The 19,547-nt window shown below is 33.2% G+C and overlaps 1 protein-coding gene across 6 annotated transcripts; it reads left to right on the forward strand.

Moving 5' to 3' along the window:
- The first annotated feature begins 195 nt into the window (after nt 1-195).
- On the forward strand, nt 196-18,387 carry LOC149734963 (uncharacterized). Of its 6 annotated transcripts, XM_089880227.1 has the most exons (36): nt 196-335; nt 2,914-3,033; nt 4,230-4,465; nt 5,804-5,934; nt 6,080-6,198; nt 6,439-6,503; nt 6,713-6,846; nt 7,008-7,092; nt 7,227-7,468; nt 7,729-7,855; nt 8,101-8,586; nt 8,810-8,878; nt 9,000-9,054; nt 9,180-9,247; nt 9,410-9,530; nt 9,727-9,942; nt 10,151-10,248; nt 10,538-10,632; nt 10,793-10,912; nt 11,095-11,149; nt 11,290-11,405; nt 11,639-11,772; nt 12,102-12,261; nt 12,500-12,550; nt 12,867-13,035; nt 13,264-13,372; nt 13,575-13,707; nt 14,027-14,227; nt 14,545-14,703; nt 14,983-15,153; nt 15,418-15,523; nt 15,908-16,134; nt 16,413-16,530; nt 16,721-16,836; nt 17,221-17,336; nt 17,598-18,387. In XM_089880227.1, the coding sequence occupies exons 2-36, from the start codon at nt 3,003-3,005 to the stop codon at nt 17,711-17,713; spliced, it is 4,755 nt and encodes a 1,584-aa protein (XP_089736353.1). In that variant the 5' UTR covers nt 196-335; nt 2,914-3,002; the 3' UTR covers nt 17,714-18,387. The 6 variants fall into 6 exon arrangements, 5 of the variants coding, with proteins under 5 accessions (XP_089736353.1, XP_089736354.1, XP_089736352.1 ...); XM_089880228.1 differs by lacking the exon at nt 196-335 and having other exon boundaries at nt 503-3,033; nt 9,183-9,247; XM_089880226.1 differs by lacking the exon at nt 196-335 and having other exon boundaries at nt 504-3,033.
- The last annotated feature ends 1,160 nt before the right edge of the window (nt 18,388-19,547 follow it).

A 19,547-nucleotide genomic window follows, 5' to 3' on the forward strand; every position in this document is an offset into this window, starting at 1 on the left:
CAGTTCGATCTTTTTTGTCAAATGGAGATTATTTAAAAAAAAACGTTTAATTTCAAAGCAAATTGGGAGGTTTTTATTTTAAATAGAAACATCACGATCAGAAATAAACGAACCTGATTGGCCGCAGAATAGGGGAATACCCGTATGCTAATAAAGTCGGTGAAGCAGAACGGAAAGTTTGTTTGCGAAGTTGCGGTTAAAGCAGAAAAACAAAAATTTTGTGTTGTTTTTGCAGTTTTCTTTGTGTGAAAACAGCTAAATGATGTATTAAAATGAACTATGGATTTAGTTTTACATGTTAATAGTATTTAACTTGTAATTTTGGTTTCTAAAAGGTAAAATTTATAAAAAAAAAGCCGACTGTTTAAAAATATGAACGAATTTTGATTTTACCAAAAATATATACTGATTTTACTGAGTAAGTAATCCGTAGCCCTAAATAACATTTTAATATTGTTTTTTTAATTCAGGTGCAATTTAAAAATCAACTGCAAATAAACGTTTGTTTGTGTAGTCACTTATTTAAAGAATAAATTGTAAATTTATGTTTACATGTATTAGCATGAAGTTAGAAAATAGTAGTATCAGCCTGCATGGATGGTTTATTGCTAAAATATCATTTTTTTTCCTTTATTATTTGTTAACTTTGCAGTATAAGTGTGTGGTTACTGAAGTATTGTAATTGTGATATAATCTTGGCTTAATAGGTTTACATGAAATTCTAAAAAGAATTTGATCTAAATAAACGATAATTTCTTGCTCATGTGATGATAGCGTTAATTTTACTTCACTATTTTTCGACAAGACTAACTAACGTCATTTAGCGATTAAATAATATTACATTAAGTATAATCTATACTACAAACAGACTATCTTCTGATATGATATACATTGGTAACTTATTAACTTCTGGTTATATTGTGATGTTTCAGACTATTTGGACTTTGCTACTGATTTACATAATAGTTTAGACCTTGTACCGAGGCATTTAATGCTAAGTAATTTAACAAGTTCAATTAAGGTTAAACTCGTGTGTTTGTGTATCATGTTTTTACATCATAGAATATTTGTAGAGTGTATAGCCGTGTTGTGTATATCATACCCACATGCTAACTCATTTACTGTTAATATGTTTGATTTTTGGCACAAAGTAGAAACATATATTCATGCACTAGTTATAACACTATTAGTATTAGTAGTAACTATATTCTTTATCATACTGTAAAAACACAGTTTAAATTAATTACATGGCTATAGCACAGGTGTAATAAGAAACAATTAATTTGAAACTAATGCAGTTATTGATTATAATATAAGAGATTTTTAAACCTAGCAGTTTATCCTTTTGCTATTGTACACTAATTACTAATTCCACTTAATTAGATGTCTCTTACATAATGACATCATGTACCATCCTTTAAATTGGTTTTGTATGTGCGTTTGCAACTTAGTGTTACTTGTTTTGCTTTGCTGGTATAAAACTGGGCAATTGTTTGGGTGCACTTATCAGTAGACCATGTGTCTGGTGTATGTAAGAAATTACTCATGGTAAAACTTGACAGTAAACATGAGGTGTTTGAATACACCATGTGTGTCTAGTGTATAAGAAGACACCTATGTTATAACTTGACAGTGAGCATTAGATGTATGAAAACACCATGTGTCTGGTGTATAAAAACCCCTTTATTTCAACATACATTGCACTACACACAGTGTAGGTCCATGCTGTCTCTTAAGTAACTGGATATGGAAAACTTTAATCCTTATTTCCGTTTCTATTGTACCTTACACAAAACACAACGGGTGGCATGTTTTGTTTTACTGGTAGCCAAGCTATTAAGTTTCACTATCTCAACCAGCGTGTAGGTACTTGTTAAACTATAGCCTTTCCAGCTGCCAGGTTTTGTTAAGGCTTGACCACTACAAAAGTCTAGGAAACCACAGTCATTTGTGCTATTTTTATTAAGAAATATAACATAGGCACCGAACCTGGGGTGGCAGGGTAGGCAGGTTTACTCTGGAGTTTTCTGTACCAAATTAATAAGTAAACATTACAACAAATCAGTTAAATTTGTTTCATAGTAATGTGCGTCTAACTATCCCTGCCTGCATTTAAAAAATTGGAGTATATTATGTGGCATGTGCTGAAGTATAATATAGCAGTCCAGCAGACTGTTTATAACTGGTTATAAGAGTTCATGCAAAATTCATACCATATAGATAGTTGTGTAAATACATTTTAAGAGGCTGAGGTCTAATCTCCACAGCTTAGCTAACCATATGTTGCCATGATTTGCATTTGTTCCTGTTAAATATTTGTTCTATTGATTTATATGATTGCTTTTTGTAGGCATGGGACCCTGGGCCAATTCGGATTAGTTATTATATATTAGCACAGTACTGCCTTTAAATTTTCTGACAATTTTCCCTTTTTTGTATATAAAGATTACTTTTAGTTTGATTTTTTGTGTAATTAAGCATGTGTGTGCACTGCAGTAGGCTATATGGACAATGCATTTTCTAAAAACAGGGTAATTTCTAAAACAACTGAAAAACATTGTGAAAATAATCAAATAAAATAGACAGATAATAAACATGACAAGAAATAACTCAAATTCTAAAAACTACCAACTTTTTTACAATTTTGTTTACGAAATTTAAAAAAGGTGTTGCCAGATTAATCTTTATTTTTTAGTCAGGCTGTTGTTTTTAAATGGCACCCTACTCACTGGCAGCACTGCACTGTTAAACCTGTATGACTCTTGTTGTTGCCTAAAATAGGTTTATGGGCCATCGCATATATAAATGATTACCTCTGGTTTGGTTACAAGTGAAAAACATTGACTTAGTTTTCACGGGGCCATAATTTTGTGGTTTCGGGTTATTGAGTTTTATAATCTTCTTGTTTTCTAGGTTTTTAGACACCTGTTTTGTTCTGTAAACTGGTCTCAAAAGCTCCGACTTATGGCAATCTTTTAACCTGTCTGGTTGAGCTAGACATCATGAGTTTAATAGCGGCATTGAATAATGAAGGTAAGTGTATGTCAATACGACAGTTTGCTATAGATTAATAAGGGCGTTCTGTTAGCTTTTCTGTTAGCTTTTCGTCAGCGTCAATTGACATATACACCCGCGCCTGTATGCCATTGATTTTACATGGTGGGTTTTATAATTGGACAGAGCCCAAGTTCATATAGTGGCCTTGTATGTTCAAGCACTGGCTGTATTTGCTCTGTGCTTCAGTCTGTCCCGTCAGCGTGCGTGTTGTTTGTGCCCATGTTTTTCTGTTCAAGTGTCGGCTGAAGAGACCCACTTAGTCAACTTAGGACTAGGCAACTAAAGCAATGGTTCCAGCGTCGAAAATCGCGTTTTTTTGCTCTATGTCTATTCAGACAAACGAAACGGTAGAAAGAAAAAGAAGATTGATTAGATAGTCTGCTTTTGTACTTAATTAGTTGAATGAGCTTATTCAATAATTTAAAATAGGTTGTTTTTTGGAAAGTTAGATAAAATGTATGTTATTTGAAAGAAATAGAAAGTGAAATTTATTTTAATGTGAGTTTTATAGTAAGTCAGAACGGAAGTGTTTTATTACAGGTTCTAGTGTGTTAGATGCATGTTTATGCCCTCCTATATAGACAGTCTTAACAGTGTATTATGTATCTTACTTTTTTACTTAACTAAGTAATTTTTCGATTAGCCTAATTAATATAAACTAAGTTGCCAAAGTATATATTGTTACTATTGTTTAGTATTACACTATGTGGGCAATAGAATTTACATTTTTTCTGCAATTTCTCTTCTCTAGGCTCTGCTTTTAAGTTATTGGTTCTAAATCAGACATGGTTTTATAATAAAAGTGTGGTAGGAATGACTTATAACATTAAGGTACATATTTCAGTTGTTTATTAGAACTGCAATTAACCAATTGTAAATTAATCATTTTTTTATGATCTGATACGTGGTACATGGCACAGTGGTTAGTGAGTCTGCTTCTATTTCAGAGGTTATAGGTTCAAGTCTTGAGGCTGTCGCTATTAACATTGACATATGTGTTCTTGGCCAAGACACTTAACTGCAATTGCTCCAAACTAGTCGTCCCTCATGGGCAGTTTAAAATTGTCATCAATACATTAAAACAAATAAAAAAATTCTTTAAAAAATTTTAACAACTCATTTTAAATCAAATTTATCCAGTTTTTAATTTCTTGACATTTGTTTTTTCTCAGCTCAAAACAGTGATGCCTCCGTTGATTTAAAGCCCAGTGTTTCCCCAACCCTCGTGCTCAATTTAAAAAGTGAGGTGGCAACACTGAGGCAGCAGCTTGGCAAGCGAGAAATGGAGCTCTCGGAGCTTGCATCTGTCCACCAGGAGATAATAGAGCAGCGTTCGATGGTGGAAGGAGAGCTGGAGGTGATGAAGAAAAAGGCGCTTGAAGCAGACGCAAAACTATCGGAAATAAAGGTAAAGTTTTGGGCATAATTTTTTTATTTCTGCTAAGTTTAAATATTAAACTTATAAAATCTTAAAATATTTATGTGGCGAATGGCGATGTCCTGAAATACCCATAATAGTATGTCCTGAAATGATGTTTTGGGCGCTTATCCATGCATGGCAGCAAAAATTAAATCTATGAATGCAGGTTTTTGTAGCAGATTCCTCAATTAAAACTAGTTAATATATTTTTAATATTCATCTTCAAAGGTTATTTTCCATACGTTTGCATATTGACTAAAATGTTGTCAAAATCAATGCTGTGTTTCAATGATTTGCTAAACCTACTCTGAAAAGGTTGTTTCAGTAAGCCATAATGCCTCATTAAACAGTTACGAGTATTTTTAAAAAGACAATAAAACACTTTTTGTACTGTTTTTTTGACACGAATTGTTTTGAAGGTGGATTTTTAATGGTGTTTTTTTAAATATGTATATATATAACAAGTCAAAACATCGCATTAAAAATTAGACTTCAAGTTGTAAGTTGGGATTCTGTGTGAAATTGCTTTAAGTTTTTTTTACATATTTTTAAAAGGGAATCTTTAGCTTTTAAAAGCGATTTTATTGTTTTTTTAAATTTACGAGCTTTTTTACTTTCTAAAAACTCAGTAAATGTGTTGATTTGTGCGCTACCTTTGCCAGGAAATGGCCGTGAACTTTGGCCATTACAGCAGTCAACATGACTTAATGTTTGTCTATGGTATACGTGTGCCTTGTCGAGCTATAGCTTGATTATTTTGTCAGCATGCTCTTTTATCGGATCACGAGTCACTGTTTGAGTGTATGTTTGTTTTAGAGTCTGGCTCTCTCTACCCAGCCCCTTATGCGTATATTACTAACGATACAGTTGATTATTAATTTTAGGGAACTCGAGTATTGCATATTATCGTATGAAATGTGGTGTGTTTTTGTAGTTTTTTAATATTATAAAAAAAATATTATACAAATTTACTGTAGTAGTAAAAAAAACACAAATTTATCATTTAAAAAAAAAAAACCTAAAATTTTAGCAGTAATACATAATATTAGTTTGCATTGAGATTTTGTGCATAAAATTGTTGGTGTAAATTAAAAGGTTAAGCCTAAGCTATACTCTTTTATAAGCATGCAAGTGTTACCATGTCTGCAAAAGCTGGTGTACATACATCCCTTATGTAATGGATGGTTTGGTGTCTTAGCTCAACTGCAAATTTTGCAACATAACTCCAAATTTATAAATGAAGTGTTTTTTTTTCTATGACATATTTTTTCAAATTTTGATAAAAAGAAAGTAAAATAAATCTAAATTTCTAATGTTTTCACGCAGGCTGAATCTGAGGCAGCTATTCGACAAAACGCGAACGACAAGCAAGAACTTGCCATGATAAGACGACGGTCGTTAGTAGGAGGGGGAGGGGGTCAAATTATCACACAGATGTATGAAACAATATTAATGAGGTAAACATCATATTTTCTGCCACTTTTTTGGCCAAATTTTAAAAAAAATTAATTTTATACCGATTTCAAAATAGGATAAAGACTATAGTTTAAAAATATTTTTTGTGAAATTTTTTTGTTAAAATTAAAAAAATAAATTTTACAGGTACGAAAAGCTTAATTCGTCACACGAGGAGCTAAGGAGACGTATAGTGGAAGAATGCGAGAAAAAAGCAAAATTGGAAAAGCAGCTCGAAAATGCTCGGAAATATGACCCTCCTATTGGTATGCTGTGTTAGTTATCCTGAAGACCTCACCCTCATAGAATAAAATAGATTGGGACCAATAAGCCTACATCCCGGGTCTCAGGTGTGCCTAACTGAAGACCTCACCCTCATGGATTAGAATAGACTGGGACCAATAAGCCTACATCCCAGGTCTCAGGTGTGCCTCACTGAAGACCTTACCCTCATAATAGACTGGAACAATTAAGTTACATAAGACATATATATATATAAACTCCAGGTGCAGAAAGAGACTCCCTACTGCGACAGGCTCAAATAATGAACGAAAAAATAGAGTCGTTAATGGTAAGTTTTCATAGACATAATATTTTTGAATTTTTAGCAAAATCTGGGGTAACATCGTATAATGTAGTTAAAAACACAAACTTTTTGTTTACTTCTGCATTTGTAAGGTACATTCATAGTCATCAAACATAGAAAACCTCATATGCACCTAACAGCAGGGTAATATCTGTTTTGGTGTACTTTACTATAAAAGTTTTTTGCGTTAACAGCGTGATTTAACGCGTGTTCGTGAAGAAAGGACGATGGTTAAACGTGAATATTCACTCGTTATGAGCGAAAGAGACGCGGTACATAAAGAAATGGATAAATTACAAGAAGATTTGATCGCGAAGCAAAAAGAATGGTAAGTGTATTGAAGTGCATACTGTTTATTAAAGGTGTTTTTATCAAACTAATTTTAGAACCAATGCAAATTGTTTTATTCCTACTGTTTTATATCTTTTCAATATTTTATGTTATTTAAATATTTACCAACTTTAGCATTAAGTTTTGTATTTATTTCAGTGAACAAAACACCAAGGAAATACAACAGTTAACTGCAGAAAAAGACTCATTAAAACATCAGTTGTCAGCCATGCAGCCTGGTTCTGTAAGTATAACTGCTAAGATTTAAGTGCTAAAAATGTGACCGGCAAAAATAACATTTTTGATATATTTTTCTAAAAATTGTTTTTTTCTAGTTTTTGCATTTCTAACCCAAATCTTATTTTCACACATACCCAGTCCAACACATTGGACATCTTGAACCTCCAGCAAGAGCTTTACGCCGCTCAGCGTGAGCGTAAGCAGGCACTGGTTGAAAAAGACGCCCAATTGCGCGAAGCTTACAATGCGCGCCAAGCGCACGAATTGGCTGTGGAAACCGTGGAACAAATATCTCGGGAGCGTGACGCACTGACGACAAGTCTTGAACGAACTAAACAGGAATTACAAGATGCACTTAATGAGGCCAAGGAATCGCGAAGGTAGCATGAGTTAATGATTTATATGATTAGAATTGATCATTTATGTGCATTTTATGAGTAATATGATACTTTCATAAATAGTAAATACCATTTAAGTATTTAATATAAAAATGTATTCTTATTCATAAAAAATGATCCTTATTAAAATATATATAAAACTTTTAATACATTTTATATAATACAACAGTTTTTTATTTAAAAAATCTGTAACTTTTTACTGCCCCCAATTGTATCGAGCACTTACCTCTCTACTGCCTCAGGTGGCGAGAAATTGCGTTTTCGGAGCGCCACAAACTCCGCTTAGAATTGGAAGAAAGTAAGAAAGTTTGTGATGAGGTGACGGCAGAACGAGAAAAACTCGTCAAGCAACTTGAAGAAGCTGTTAAAGTGAGCGTAAAAAACCTGGGGCGACAACTTTAATGAAAATCAAATCTGTTTATTCCTTATTTTTCTCACAAGTTAGAACCAAGAAATTGAGATATTTTTTAAAATACAAACAATTTTCAGTTTTTAAATTTAATGATAGAGGGAAAGTTACAGCCATGGTAATAGCCTGCTAAAATTTAAGCGTTTTGTTAATTAATTTTATTTTAATCGAAATATTCGTTCTAAATATAAGATTTCTATCTTAGGAGCACGACACGACTAAAGAAACGAAAAACAAAATTCTCAGTGAGCTACGAGAAATCCAGACTCGTGTCGAGATGACTCAGCGAGAAAATGCGCATAGTCATGACTCGGCAATCGACGCAGGCGAATGGGAAAGTAGTGAACACCCATCAAATGGTGGCGCTGTTCGCCTGCGTAAATTCGTCACCGTTTTGCCACACGGTGCCAGTGTAGAGCCTGGATGGTACGTTAAAAACTGCGAATCTGGTGCCGTTGCCCCTGGTGATCGTATCGTGGCTGTTAATAATGTTTCTGTGGCTGATAAAACACTTTATGAGGTCCGACAAATGGTTGCTTCTGGCAACACGTGCTACGTAGAGCTGAGTCGGGCTTTTTGTTACGAGTCAGCGAGTAGGGATGAGAATTTTGAGGAAATCGTGACTCAACAGCACCAACTAGTGAGTGATTGGACACCGGAGCCGAAACCGCCCGTGCGGAAAAATAACGCGGTAATTTGAAATTTAGTTTGCTGTTGTTGCTGCATGTTGTAATACAAGTAAATATCTGTTCTGGTTAAAAATGTTGTCTTAAATTGGTATCACAAAAACAAGGCAGTAATTTGAGATTTGTTCATTTATGGTTTATTCAAGCACTTTTACTAATTTTGCGGCCGATTGATTTTTATATAAATAAATACCTGTTCTGGTAATAAGAATATTTTTATTTTCCCAGCATAAACTAAAGGAAGAGAAAAGCCCATATAATGGTGTTTCTACTCCGAAAAGAAAATCCAAAGAAATGGTAAGATTTCCATGAATAAACGGCTGGTGTCTGACTAGAGCCTAATTTTTAATTCACAGAATATGTAATTTTGTTTTTTTGTAAAAATATTATTAAAACTTTAAAAATATGTTTTTAACAGATTCTTTCGACTGAAGAAGAAAATCTGCTGAGTCACAATCCATTCTCCATCACTGGTGAGAAGCATTTTGCTGACTCATTCTTTAATAATATGGCTTTGCATATTTAAGCATGACCAACTAAGCCTATTTTAATAGTTGATAGTTTACTTAACGACGTATTTCCGTAACTTTCCCCACAGTAGGTCAACAACATACACTTGCGCATGATTCTCTTACAACTATTGTGACCGCTTCTAAAAAGAAAAAGGTAAATATATATATATATATATATATATTTTGTTATATTTCTTAAACTGGGTAAGATTGTAAATTTATCCTGAAATAATTATTAATAACATTTTTGTTTCAAATTTCGTGTGGAATTTTTAGTTTTTCCAAAAAAAGTACTGCAACTTTTTTTATTTTTTAGTTTTTCTGGCGGAGGAAAAAAAGCAAGAGTATCGCTGGCACTTCATCCTCTGGAGGGAGCCCTGGAGGCACGTGGCCGAGGTTAGATAGTCCCCCGTTATCGAACATCATTTCTACTGGAGGTGGGTACCTTATACACATTACATACTTGGCAGATATATTTTTGCAGTTTAAATACCTCATGGGAGGTAATGTAAGAGGTTCCTGAAATGTCATTTCACTGAGCTGTATTTAAATTTTTTCAACAAAATACCTATTGATTACCCAATAAAACTTATAATTTTACTTTCGAAACAAAATGAAATAAAACTTTTTCAGCTCGACTTTCGGTTTTCAACAAAAAGCGGAATCGACCTTCAATTTCATCCACCACTTTCACCCCACCTAGCGGCCACAGTGCCGGCCACACCCCTCCCACTGCTTTACGAGGTCACACTTCGCCGACTTCGACACGTATCCCATCTAGCCCCAGCTCTCCATCACCACCAAGTGGTAGTTTAGCCTCAAATTCGCTGCCGTCTCAAAGAGAACCAGGTATAAAATAGAAATAATATAAAATGAATATACTTTTTTTTAAATAATAAGAAATACTTGTTTTTTAATATTGAGTTTTAAAACTACACGATAAAATATCAATTTATCAAATATACAGTAAACTTAACTTGTAAGTTTGGTGCAGAATGTTTTTATGGTTAAATTTCTAATTTTTTTCTATTTTAACAAAATTGATTCCACCCCCCAGCGCACCAGGGCCACACACACTTCCGTAGTGCAACTCATAAACCCGTTCGCCGTCGACGACCTGTGTCAGCCCCCATGGGGGAAAGGGTGCTTACCCCTGTGAGTATAAATTTATACAAATAGTATAAATTTTAGATGATAAAAATACATTACAGACAAATAGTGTTTTAACCTTATTGACATTCTGCAAGTAAAAAATCAGTTTCAGGAAAAAAAATTGGAATTGAGACATTTGTTAAGCAAGGGGTTTTATTTGGCATTCTAATGACAAATTAAAATTCAGTTTTAATAAAAAAGTTGTTCTTGAAATCGGTCATTTTTATGAACGGAAATTATTTTATGAGATTTAAGAATTTTAGTTTAAAGTTGTCATATTTCATTGTAACAGTGGCAGGGCAACGCCATGAACAGCAACAACAACAACACTGTGTATCCCCTGCATGCAAAGCAGCAGAGGCCGCCAGAGAGCAAAACCACTGAACCGTAAGATAAAATATAGTTTATACGGTTTTTAGAAAAAATATTTATTAAATTTTTTAATTTTTGATAATTTTCCAATATATTATCATTTTTTTGTTAAATTTTAAATGTTTCAAAATTTTATAATATTTTATGATTTTTGTTATTATATTTCCATTTCCAGCCCTTCCTCGTCAATTCTCAGTGTTCAACCATCCATGACCAAAAATGATTCGTATTTATTGGACCAATCAAATTCAAACATCTCCAATGACTTGATACTCGTACCCTCACCAGCAGAAAGGTCAAAAATCCTATTATTTTTTTAGTTTATCATCCAAAAAAAATTTATCGATAAAAAAAAATTACCAAAAGTTTTTTAGAATAAAATTTGTTTTTATAAATTTTTTATTTTGATGTTTCTATTTAAAAAAAAATTATCATATTCTATTTTTGTAAATTTTTAACCTGAAATTATTTTTGCAGGACCAGAGTTAGATACAACAGACAACAAAGTGTGCCCGAAGCAAGCCATCTAAAAGTAAGAATGAGAGTTTAATAGCCACCAAGTTATTGTCCGAAACAAAAGCTTTCCGAAAATTGTCTGAAACAAATTTTCCAATTATTTGAAAAAATGAAACGAATAAAAATGTTTTAACAATAATCATTATGACATCACAGACAAACGGGACCAACCTCTCGGCTTCTCTCACCCCATCCATTTCACCCCCAAGTCACCCCGGGGCTTCCCCACGACCCAGAAGTTCATATTCTTTACCCCGTCCAGACCCAACAAGGTATTTATAAAGAAGAAAAATCGTTTTATAAAAATTACATTTTTTTTTAATATTTTTAAGAAAATTTTATTTTTTTTGTTTTTTTGAAAATAATATTTTTGTCATTATAAATTAATATTTTGCATTTTTTTTATATTTTTTAAACTTAAATTCAGGGGTTCGGGAAAAAAAATTCAGGATATATAAGTTACTATATCTCCCTGGCAACTTATAAGTAACCTATATTCCCCCAGTTATAGAACAGCATTAAGTGTATCATCATATACAAGTTCTGACACCTCACGCAAAACCCGAACCATGGATTGTAAGAGAATAAGAATTCCTTCGGAGGCTTCTGTGGGCATTAAACTTAGTGGATCAGAAAAAGGTAAGAATTTGTGGAATTTTTTTTCTGTGTTTTTGTTTAAACCCAAATGTTAACTTCCTTTTTAACCTAAAGCATAAACCCTTTTACCCCAAAATAAAAAAGTACTTTCATTTTATCTCAGATTACCTTTTTAACCCTTTAAATACAATGTATACCCTTTCTAACCCCAAAAATATTCCATTATACCCCTTTTTATACCAGAAAACACATTTTTTAAAAAGATTCTAAAACTCCCAATTATCCCATTATAACCCTAAGTATACATTTTAGTCCGAAACCCAGTTACCCCCAAAAACTCATCACCCCAATTTTAACCCCTACTCCCCCAGGTTCAATCAACTTATCATCGGATCGTAGCACCCCCGTTTTATTTACCCATCCCTTCACCCTTGATTCCACCATTGTAATCGGGGCGTCACCCCCCACTAACACCGATCCATCAGTTAGTTCATTGTCCGTTGCTTCAAGTTTATCAGCTCGTAGTAGAAAGTGAGTTATTTACAAAATGTTATTTTTTTAGTGTTTTTCTTCATTTTTAAAGAAAATATTCGTCAAAAGTTATTTTTTACAGAAAAAAAAGCATTTTTTCTGCGTTTTTATTGTTACTTTTTTGTATATGTTATGTCCAATTTTTTCCTTTTTGCATTTTCTGCGTTTTTTTGGACAAAATACTGTATTTGTTACTCGTTCTGCATTTTTTATTCTAAAAATCTGGTCAAAACTTCAGACAAAAGAATTCAAAAGTTCGACGCAGAAAAACTGTTCTAGTTTTATGCAGGTTTGCTGTCATTGCTTAAAACTGTGTTTTGATTTTTTTGGTAGATTTTACAACATTGATTTAAAAATAGATTTCAATTAACCATAGTTTTGGTTTGCTGTTTGAAAATAACACAGTTTTGACTTTTTTTTTATTTTAAATGTATTAAAAATTTTACGTGTACAATTTTGTAACACTTTGTACTGTTTTTTTTTCGTAAAAAGCAGTATTTTAATAATTTTATTTTACTTTTTTTCAGTAATGAAAAAAAAAACAATATGAAAAAATCAATATTTTTTTATACATTAAAAAAATAAAATCCCCTTTTCGGTCACAGGCCCCCAGTTCCAAACGACCCCCGCTATGTTAGCATGATTAAGGGTACGGACCCCATTGGTATCTCGATTGTAAGCGGGGGTGAAAACGGGGGTATATTCGTGTCGAGACTTACTGAGCATAGCCTCGCAGCAAAAGCTGGGCTTGAATATGGGGACCAACTTCTTGAGGTAAACAAGTAAAAAATATGTCTTATTCTTGGAGAACACACTAGAAATGTGCAAAAAATAATGTTTTTTCTGTGTTTTACATTATATTTTCATTAAAAAAATAAAAAAAATATGCTTCTTTGGTAAGAAAAATTAGACTATATTGTTGTACTTAAAAAAATAATCAAAAATGGGCAAAAAATGATGTTTCTATATTTTCAAGCGTCGTATAATATTTCCATGCCACAGTATAATGGGATCAATCTACGGAGTGCGAAAGAAGACCAAGCGAGGGCGATAATGAGCCAAACACAACCTGGCGATATGATCACGTTCCTAGCTCATTATAATCTTGAAAGTAAGAACCTGTATTATGTTTGGTCTGTATTCTATTTTTGAGAAGCCCTGGATTTAGACTAAGTTTGCTAATGACCGAACCAACTGTGTTTTATATGTCTGGATTCCTATTTAAAAAGGCCATTTTCAGAAACGAGTTTTATTTTAGCAAATTTAATCCGTCTTATATTTAAAAAAACAATATTTTTTAACTTTTTCCCCAGAATACAAAAACAGTATCGAAAGCAATTTATCGGACACCCTTGGAATCAGTCAACCGAAACATGACATCATAATATCGACCAATGAGGAACGAGACGAAAGAACGATCACCCCCGATGCCACCCCTCGTGCAAGGTGATATTTACCCCAATATAGAAATGTCTGACCCCCATTAAATACATTCCTTGATCTTTACCCCTAAAACCCTTGTTTTACCCTCAAAAAAATGCCATTGTTATACCTATTTCCAAATACATACCTTTGCTAAATTGGAAACCAATACCAATATTTTACCCCCTAACTCTTTATTTTACCCCCAACCCCACTTTTAATAAAATTCACCCCTGTAACACTGGTTTTCACCCATTTTTTTTAGTTATAGTTTTTCACATTTTACATTATATTGTAAAAAAACTTGTACCCCACATTCTAACTCTTATTCCCCCCCTTTTAGCCCCCACGTTGAGCAGACCCTTCAATCCCAAACCCTTAGCGAACCCCGCTTTGTATTCATGAACGGGGGTTGCACCCATGTAAAACTAATAGGGGGGAACTCACTTGGTATATACGTGGCTGCAATTCAATCAAACGAAGACACTCTTACTCCCAACACAACTGATTTAAGGATTGGCGACAAAATATTGGAATATAACAGGTTTATTATTCATTTTATTTCCTCATTTTTATTTGTTTTATACATAATATTTATTTTTTATAAGTTTTACCCGTTTTTTTTTTACCAAGCAAAAAAGTGCGTTAACAAATTATTAAAAAGATCAGTTTTAACTAATTTAAGAAATCTTATCCATGTTTAAAAAATTAAACAAAAAATTCATTTTATTGCAAAAATCTTGAAATTTTGTTTTAAAATGCTTTTTTCTTTTCAGTTTGCTTTTTAAAAAAAAATGATTATTTGTGCATTCAAAAAAAAAAAAGTAAATATTTTGTTTTAAACTACTTTTTTCGTTCCAGTTTGCGTTTCACGAACATAACATTAGAGGGAGCTTCAATACAACTTGCGCAGCCCGTTACTAGTTCATCATTACGTGTGGTGTATGAACCAAATAACTTTGAACGAATATTTAAATCCCAACTTACAAGCGAACCACAGGGTGATCATTTCTATGTCAGGTGGTTTTAAGTTTGTCTTCATTTTTTGTGTCATTCTCTGTATGTTTTTATCCATTTTAGGGTATTTTGTGTGTTTGTTTTTGCTATATTTTGTGCAATTATTGAGTTTATGTAGTTTTTATTTTTACTTTTAATTTTTCTGGTGTTTTAATTTTAAGTAATGTAGTTATCTTCATTTATTGTGTCGTTTTGTGTGCATTTTTATAACTTTTTACTTGACAAAAAAGGAGTTTTTGCTTTTACCCCAACAAATTTTAATTTTATATTATTTCCATGTAGAGCACTTTTTGACCACATGGTGGAGCGAGAGGGATTGCTTCGTTTCACTCGTAACTCCATCTTATTGGTCGATAACACTTACCCTGATTATTCCGTCGGCCAATGGCTGGCTTGGCTCGTAGATGAAGAAGGTCAAAGGTCAAAGAGAGGTCGCATACCAAGCAAACTTGTGTGGGTGGAAATTTATTAAAAAATGATTTTTACAATTTTTTTAAATTTCTGAACAACTTTAATTCATGTTACCATACAGAAAAAATGGCATAATTTTTTTATTAATCAAAAGTCCAAAAGCTCTTCATTTTATTAAGATTTGTTACAAAAATTGTTAAAATAACAATTTTTTTTTTCAATAAAAACAAGTGACAATTTATCTTATCATTTTATTAGGTTTATTATTTATAACTTTTTCTAATGTGACGGCAAATTGTTCCCAAGAATTGAGAAAGACCGTGAGATCCTTGCTTTGGACGACGTAGCCTCATATACGGGGTCGAGCTCTGGCAAGCGGCTTAGTGGGTCTGGGAGAAGAAGTTTCTTTAAGGTGAAAACAACTAGTGGCTACTAGAGAGTATTTTTGATTTTTGGAGATTTTCACACTTCAAAGTTACATTGACTTTTCCGCCAAAAAAAAAAAAAATTAAATAAATTATTTTCCCCAAAAAAATATTTTTTACGACTCTAGATAACATGATATCTCTTAAAATTATAATATTGCCAATTACAGCAGTGAAAATATTTTGTTTATTGGTTTAAAATAAGTTGTAGCATAGCTAGGGGTAATTTAATGTCATATTGTGCGTCTAACTTTCCCTGCCTCCCCTGCATTTTTAACAGTTTGGTGCCTATGGGTTGTATAGGCTTTTCTGTCAAAAGAAGATATTAATTTATTAAAACGATTAGTATATGATATCTATGAATACCACAGCGTCGGAAACCTCATCGTAACTCATCGCGGTCCAGCGGCGATGTACGGCTACAAAAATCGCTCAGCGAAACTTCTATTGAATCTGTTGTCGAATCTGAACACTTGGGGGCGTACCAGGTCGTGGACAAACACTCTAGCGCCTCCAGGAGGCCGGTAATTGTCTTTGGACCCCATTCGTCGCTTGTGATCGAGAAATTGGCGCGAGAACATACGGAAATGTTTGTTAAGTGAGTTTTCATGGAAATCTTATATATTTATATGGAATTCTCATAGAATTTTCAAATTTTCATTATTTTTAATATATAAACTTTTTTTTTTCTGGATCATAACATAAATTTGAATACAGAAACAAAGATGAAACTAATTTAAACAGCAAAGAAAAGGAAGTCGTTAAAAACCTAAAGCAAAAAACATTCTTTAAAAACATTTTATTTAATTTCCTTATTTTTAATCATTTCTATCAACGTGTTCTTGTGTTGTTTTAATAATCATTATGACATCATAGATGTAGCACAGAACAAATGAAGAACGATGGTCACGGGTCAACGATCATCGAAAGTTATACTCAGTCAAGTGGAACACTCGTTTTAACCGAAGATATTCTTGTTCGAACAATGAAAATGGTATTATGATGTCATAGTTGCTCTTATAGAAATGTCATACGTGAAAATTATAACATTTTTTACTAATTATATAAAAGAATAAAAAAAAAAATTTTTGAATTAAAATATACCAAAAAAGAGAATACCTAAACATGAAAATGGTATTTTTTGAAAATTTTACTGTTTAGTTACTAACATAGAAATCTTATAGTTTCCGGACCGACATGTTCTTCTTGAACTTTCCGTTGACGCGGTCGACCGACTTCATTCACTTAAGATTTATCCAATCATTGCGTTCGTGAAATTTTCTTCAGCGAAAAAAATCAAGTATGTTTAGCATTGTGAAGTTTTGCCTATTGTTTTTACTGTTTAGTATATGACATGCATTTTATTCTACGTGGGTGAGGTCCATGTCGAGAAACTAGAATTTCATTCATTCATTTAGGCGAGACATATTGAAATAAAAAGGAAAAATCTTGAAAACAATTACCCACAAAATTCGTATGTGGTAACTTATAAGCTGGCACGAGGTGTATGAATCAGAAAAGCGTGTTATAACGACTGTGTTGGGCTTGTGCGTGGATAAATGAGACATAGGGCAAAAAAATGGGGCAACTGTAGCCTAAATCCTAGGAACCATAGGACCTCACCCTTATAGAATATAATAGAACAATACAAAAAGTTAAGCACTAAAAATATGTTATTTCATAGGGAAAGTCAGGACCGTGTAATAGGCCGTGATAAATTATCTTTGAAACAATGTAAAGAAATTATGGATAAGTCAAACACCATTGAAAGAAAACTTGTGTCAAAATATTTTGGGACAGGTAATTTTGCTTGTTACTGCTTTTTATTTGTTTGTAATTGTTTGATTTTTGGATTTAGAAACAGTTTTTTTTTCTGATTTCTTTCAAAAAGAATTTTTATTGCTAATATTAGACAAAGTGTATGAAACAGAACACCCGTGTTATAACGACTATAGTTGCCCCACCACATGAGGATAAATAAGTTACATTTATTCAGAATCCGTTTTTTACTTAGATATTTTGCATAAATTCCAATTTATTTAACTAGCATTTATATTACAGTGTTAGTAAATGGGGGACAGTCAACTACAGTTGCAGTTAAAGTGTCTCAGATTGTTTCGCACGAGCACACTAAAGTATTATGGCTACCAGCAACTAACAGCCCGCTTAACTATTAATTAAAAATACCTTGGTTCAAAAATTGTTGCAAATTTTTTTTTATGATTTTAGGTTGTGTCATGATATTTTGTGATGCCATAGGCGCCAAACCTGGGGTGGCAGGGTGGGCAGGCTTGGCTGAATCTTTTACACTCAGAATTATTCAGTAAACATTACTACAACCAAAAAATATTTCCTAAAAATGTGTCAGACCATCCCTGTTTGGTGTCTATGGTTACAAACTAGTCTTTGTTATACTATTTCTATTTTCTCGGGCCAAAAATTCTTCAGTATGTGACAGACTGTGCTGCTTTGCTACTCTAAAGTGGTCACTTTTTTGTGGCGTCGCATTTGGTCATAAACGAATACTGTGCTGTATCTAAAGACTATCATCTTACCTTGTCCTGTCTCCGCAATGCATTTTAAATGTTTTTTAAATGGTGCTTCACTTTTCAAAGGTTACCCTTCTATTTTACATATTCTGGGGATTTTTCCTCAAAGTTGGTGCTTTTTACCTAAAAATGGAATCTTTTTTGACAATGTCTTGTATACTTTTGCTGTAGACCAAATCGGCTGTTGTTTTTTTTTTCTGTTTTTCGAATCGATTTGTAAATTTTGCGAAAAACTGTCACGCTTCTGGTCATTGTTAGAAACACTTCCCTGTGTGACGTAATAAAGAGCACTGTGCTGAAAATCCGCCGCGTGGTGGCGGTAGAGAGTTGGAACAAGATACGTTAAGAGGCAAAAAATTCACAGCTGTGCTGCAAGGTAAGCTATTATATTGCATTAGGCTGTTTGATCAGGCTAAAAATTAGTTTCTTTGCTGCATATATAGTTATATATATTTCAAATTCAACCCAGTGGTCATTATAAAAGTTGTCCAAAAATAATTACCCGCAAAGTTACATACGTGGTAACGCGCACGAGGTGTAAGCAACAGAACACGCATGTTATAGAACTCGTTTCAAAGCTAATGATAATCGTTTGTATACGTAAGATAGAACAAGAGGATTTTAAAAGGCCGAAATTTAGAGATGCTTACGTTTAATATCCAGTTGTATCCAAATAGTCAGCCTGAGCCTTCAGAAAATGATACATTCATTCACATTGTTACATATTTGGTAACTCGGAAATGGACACCAGGTTTATTATAAACCGCCCGTGTTATAACGACTGTCGTTGCATGTGTCAAGCAGAAATAGGTAAGACTCATTAAAATGGCCGAATATAGCCTATTTTTTGTAAGACGAGTTCCGCAACTCGATCTTGTGTATAAAACGTATACGTGTATTAAACGATGCCAACCCAGTGGACAGTTCTTAAGAATTGTGTTAAGCCTTAACGTGTAGAGTGTAGGCTAGGGTGTAATAATAAGACAATTTTACCAAATATTGTTTTTAAATGATTGTAAAACTTGCAAGACAAGGTAATATTAACGCTTCAATGTCCCAAATAACTTTTAAACTAAGCGCCTTACGCACAAATTTTGAATGAATTTTGAATTTATCCGTGAATGTAATTGATAAAAAGTTTGAATGAATTTATCCGTAAATGTAATTGATAAAGCTTTTACTGTACATGTGTACTGTTTGGTCCCGTTCGTCCAATTTGTTAGACTACACAAGAATTCTCTCCGAATTCCACGCTTTTTGCCGTTTTAATAATTACAAGGCAAGCGCCACGAGTCTGGCGGCGGCGTGTGCAAATTACGCCTTCTTTCAAACGGGACGAAAACAGTTCTACTGGTCTGCTGTTAGGCTGTTACAGTTTAGCTTCTTAGGATGTTTGCGCTTAATTTAAACCATGTATAATTGTGTGTAATGACCGTGTTAGTAAGGATAAGGATTGATTAAT

The sequence above is a fragment of the Ciona robusta genome, chromosome 6, assembly GCF_009617815.1.
Source record: "Ciona robusta chromosome 6, ASM961781v2".
Lineage (NCBI taxonomy): Eukaryota > Metazoa > Chordata > Ascidiacea > Phlebobranchia > Cionidae > Ciona > Ciona robusta.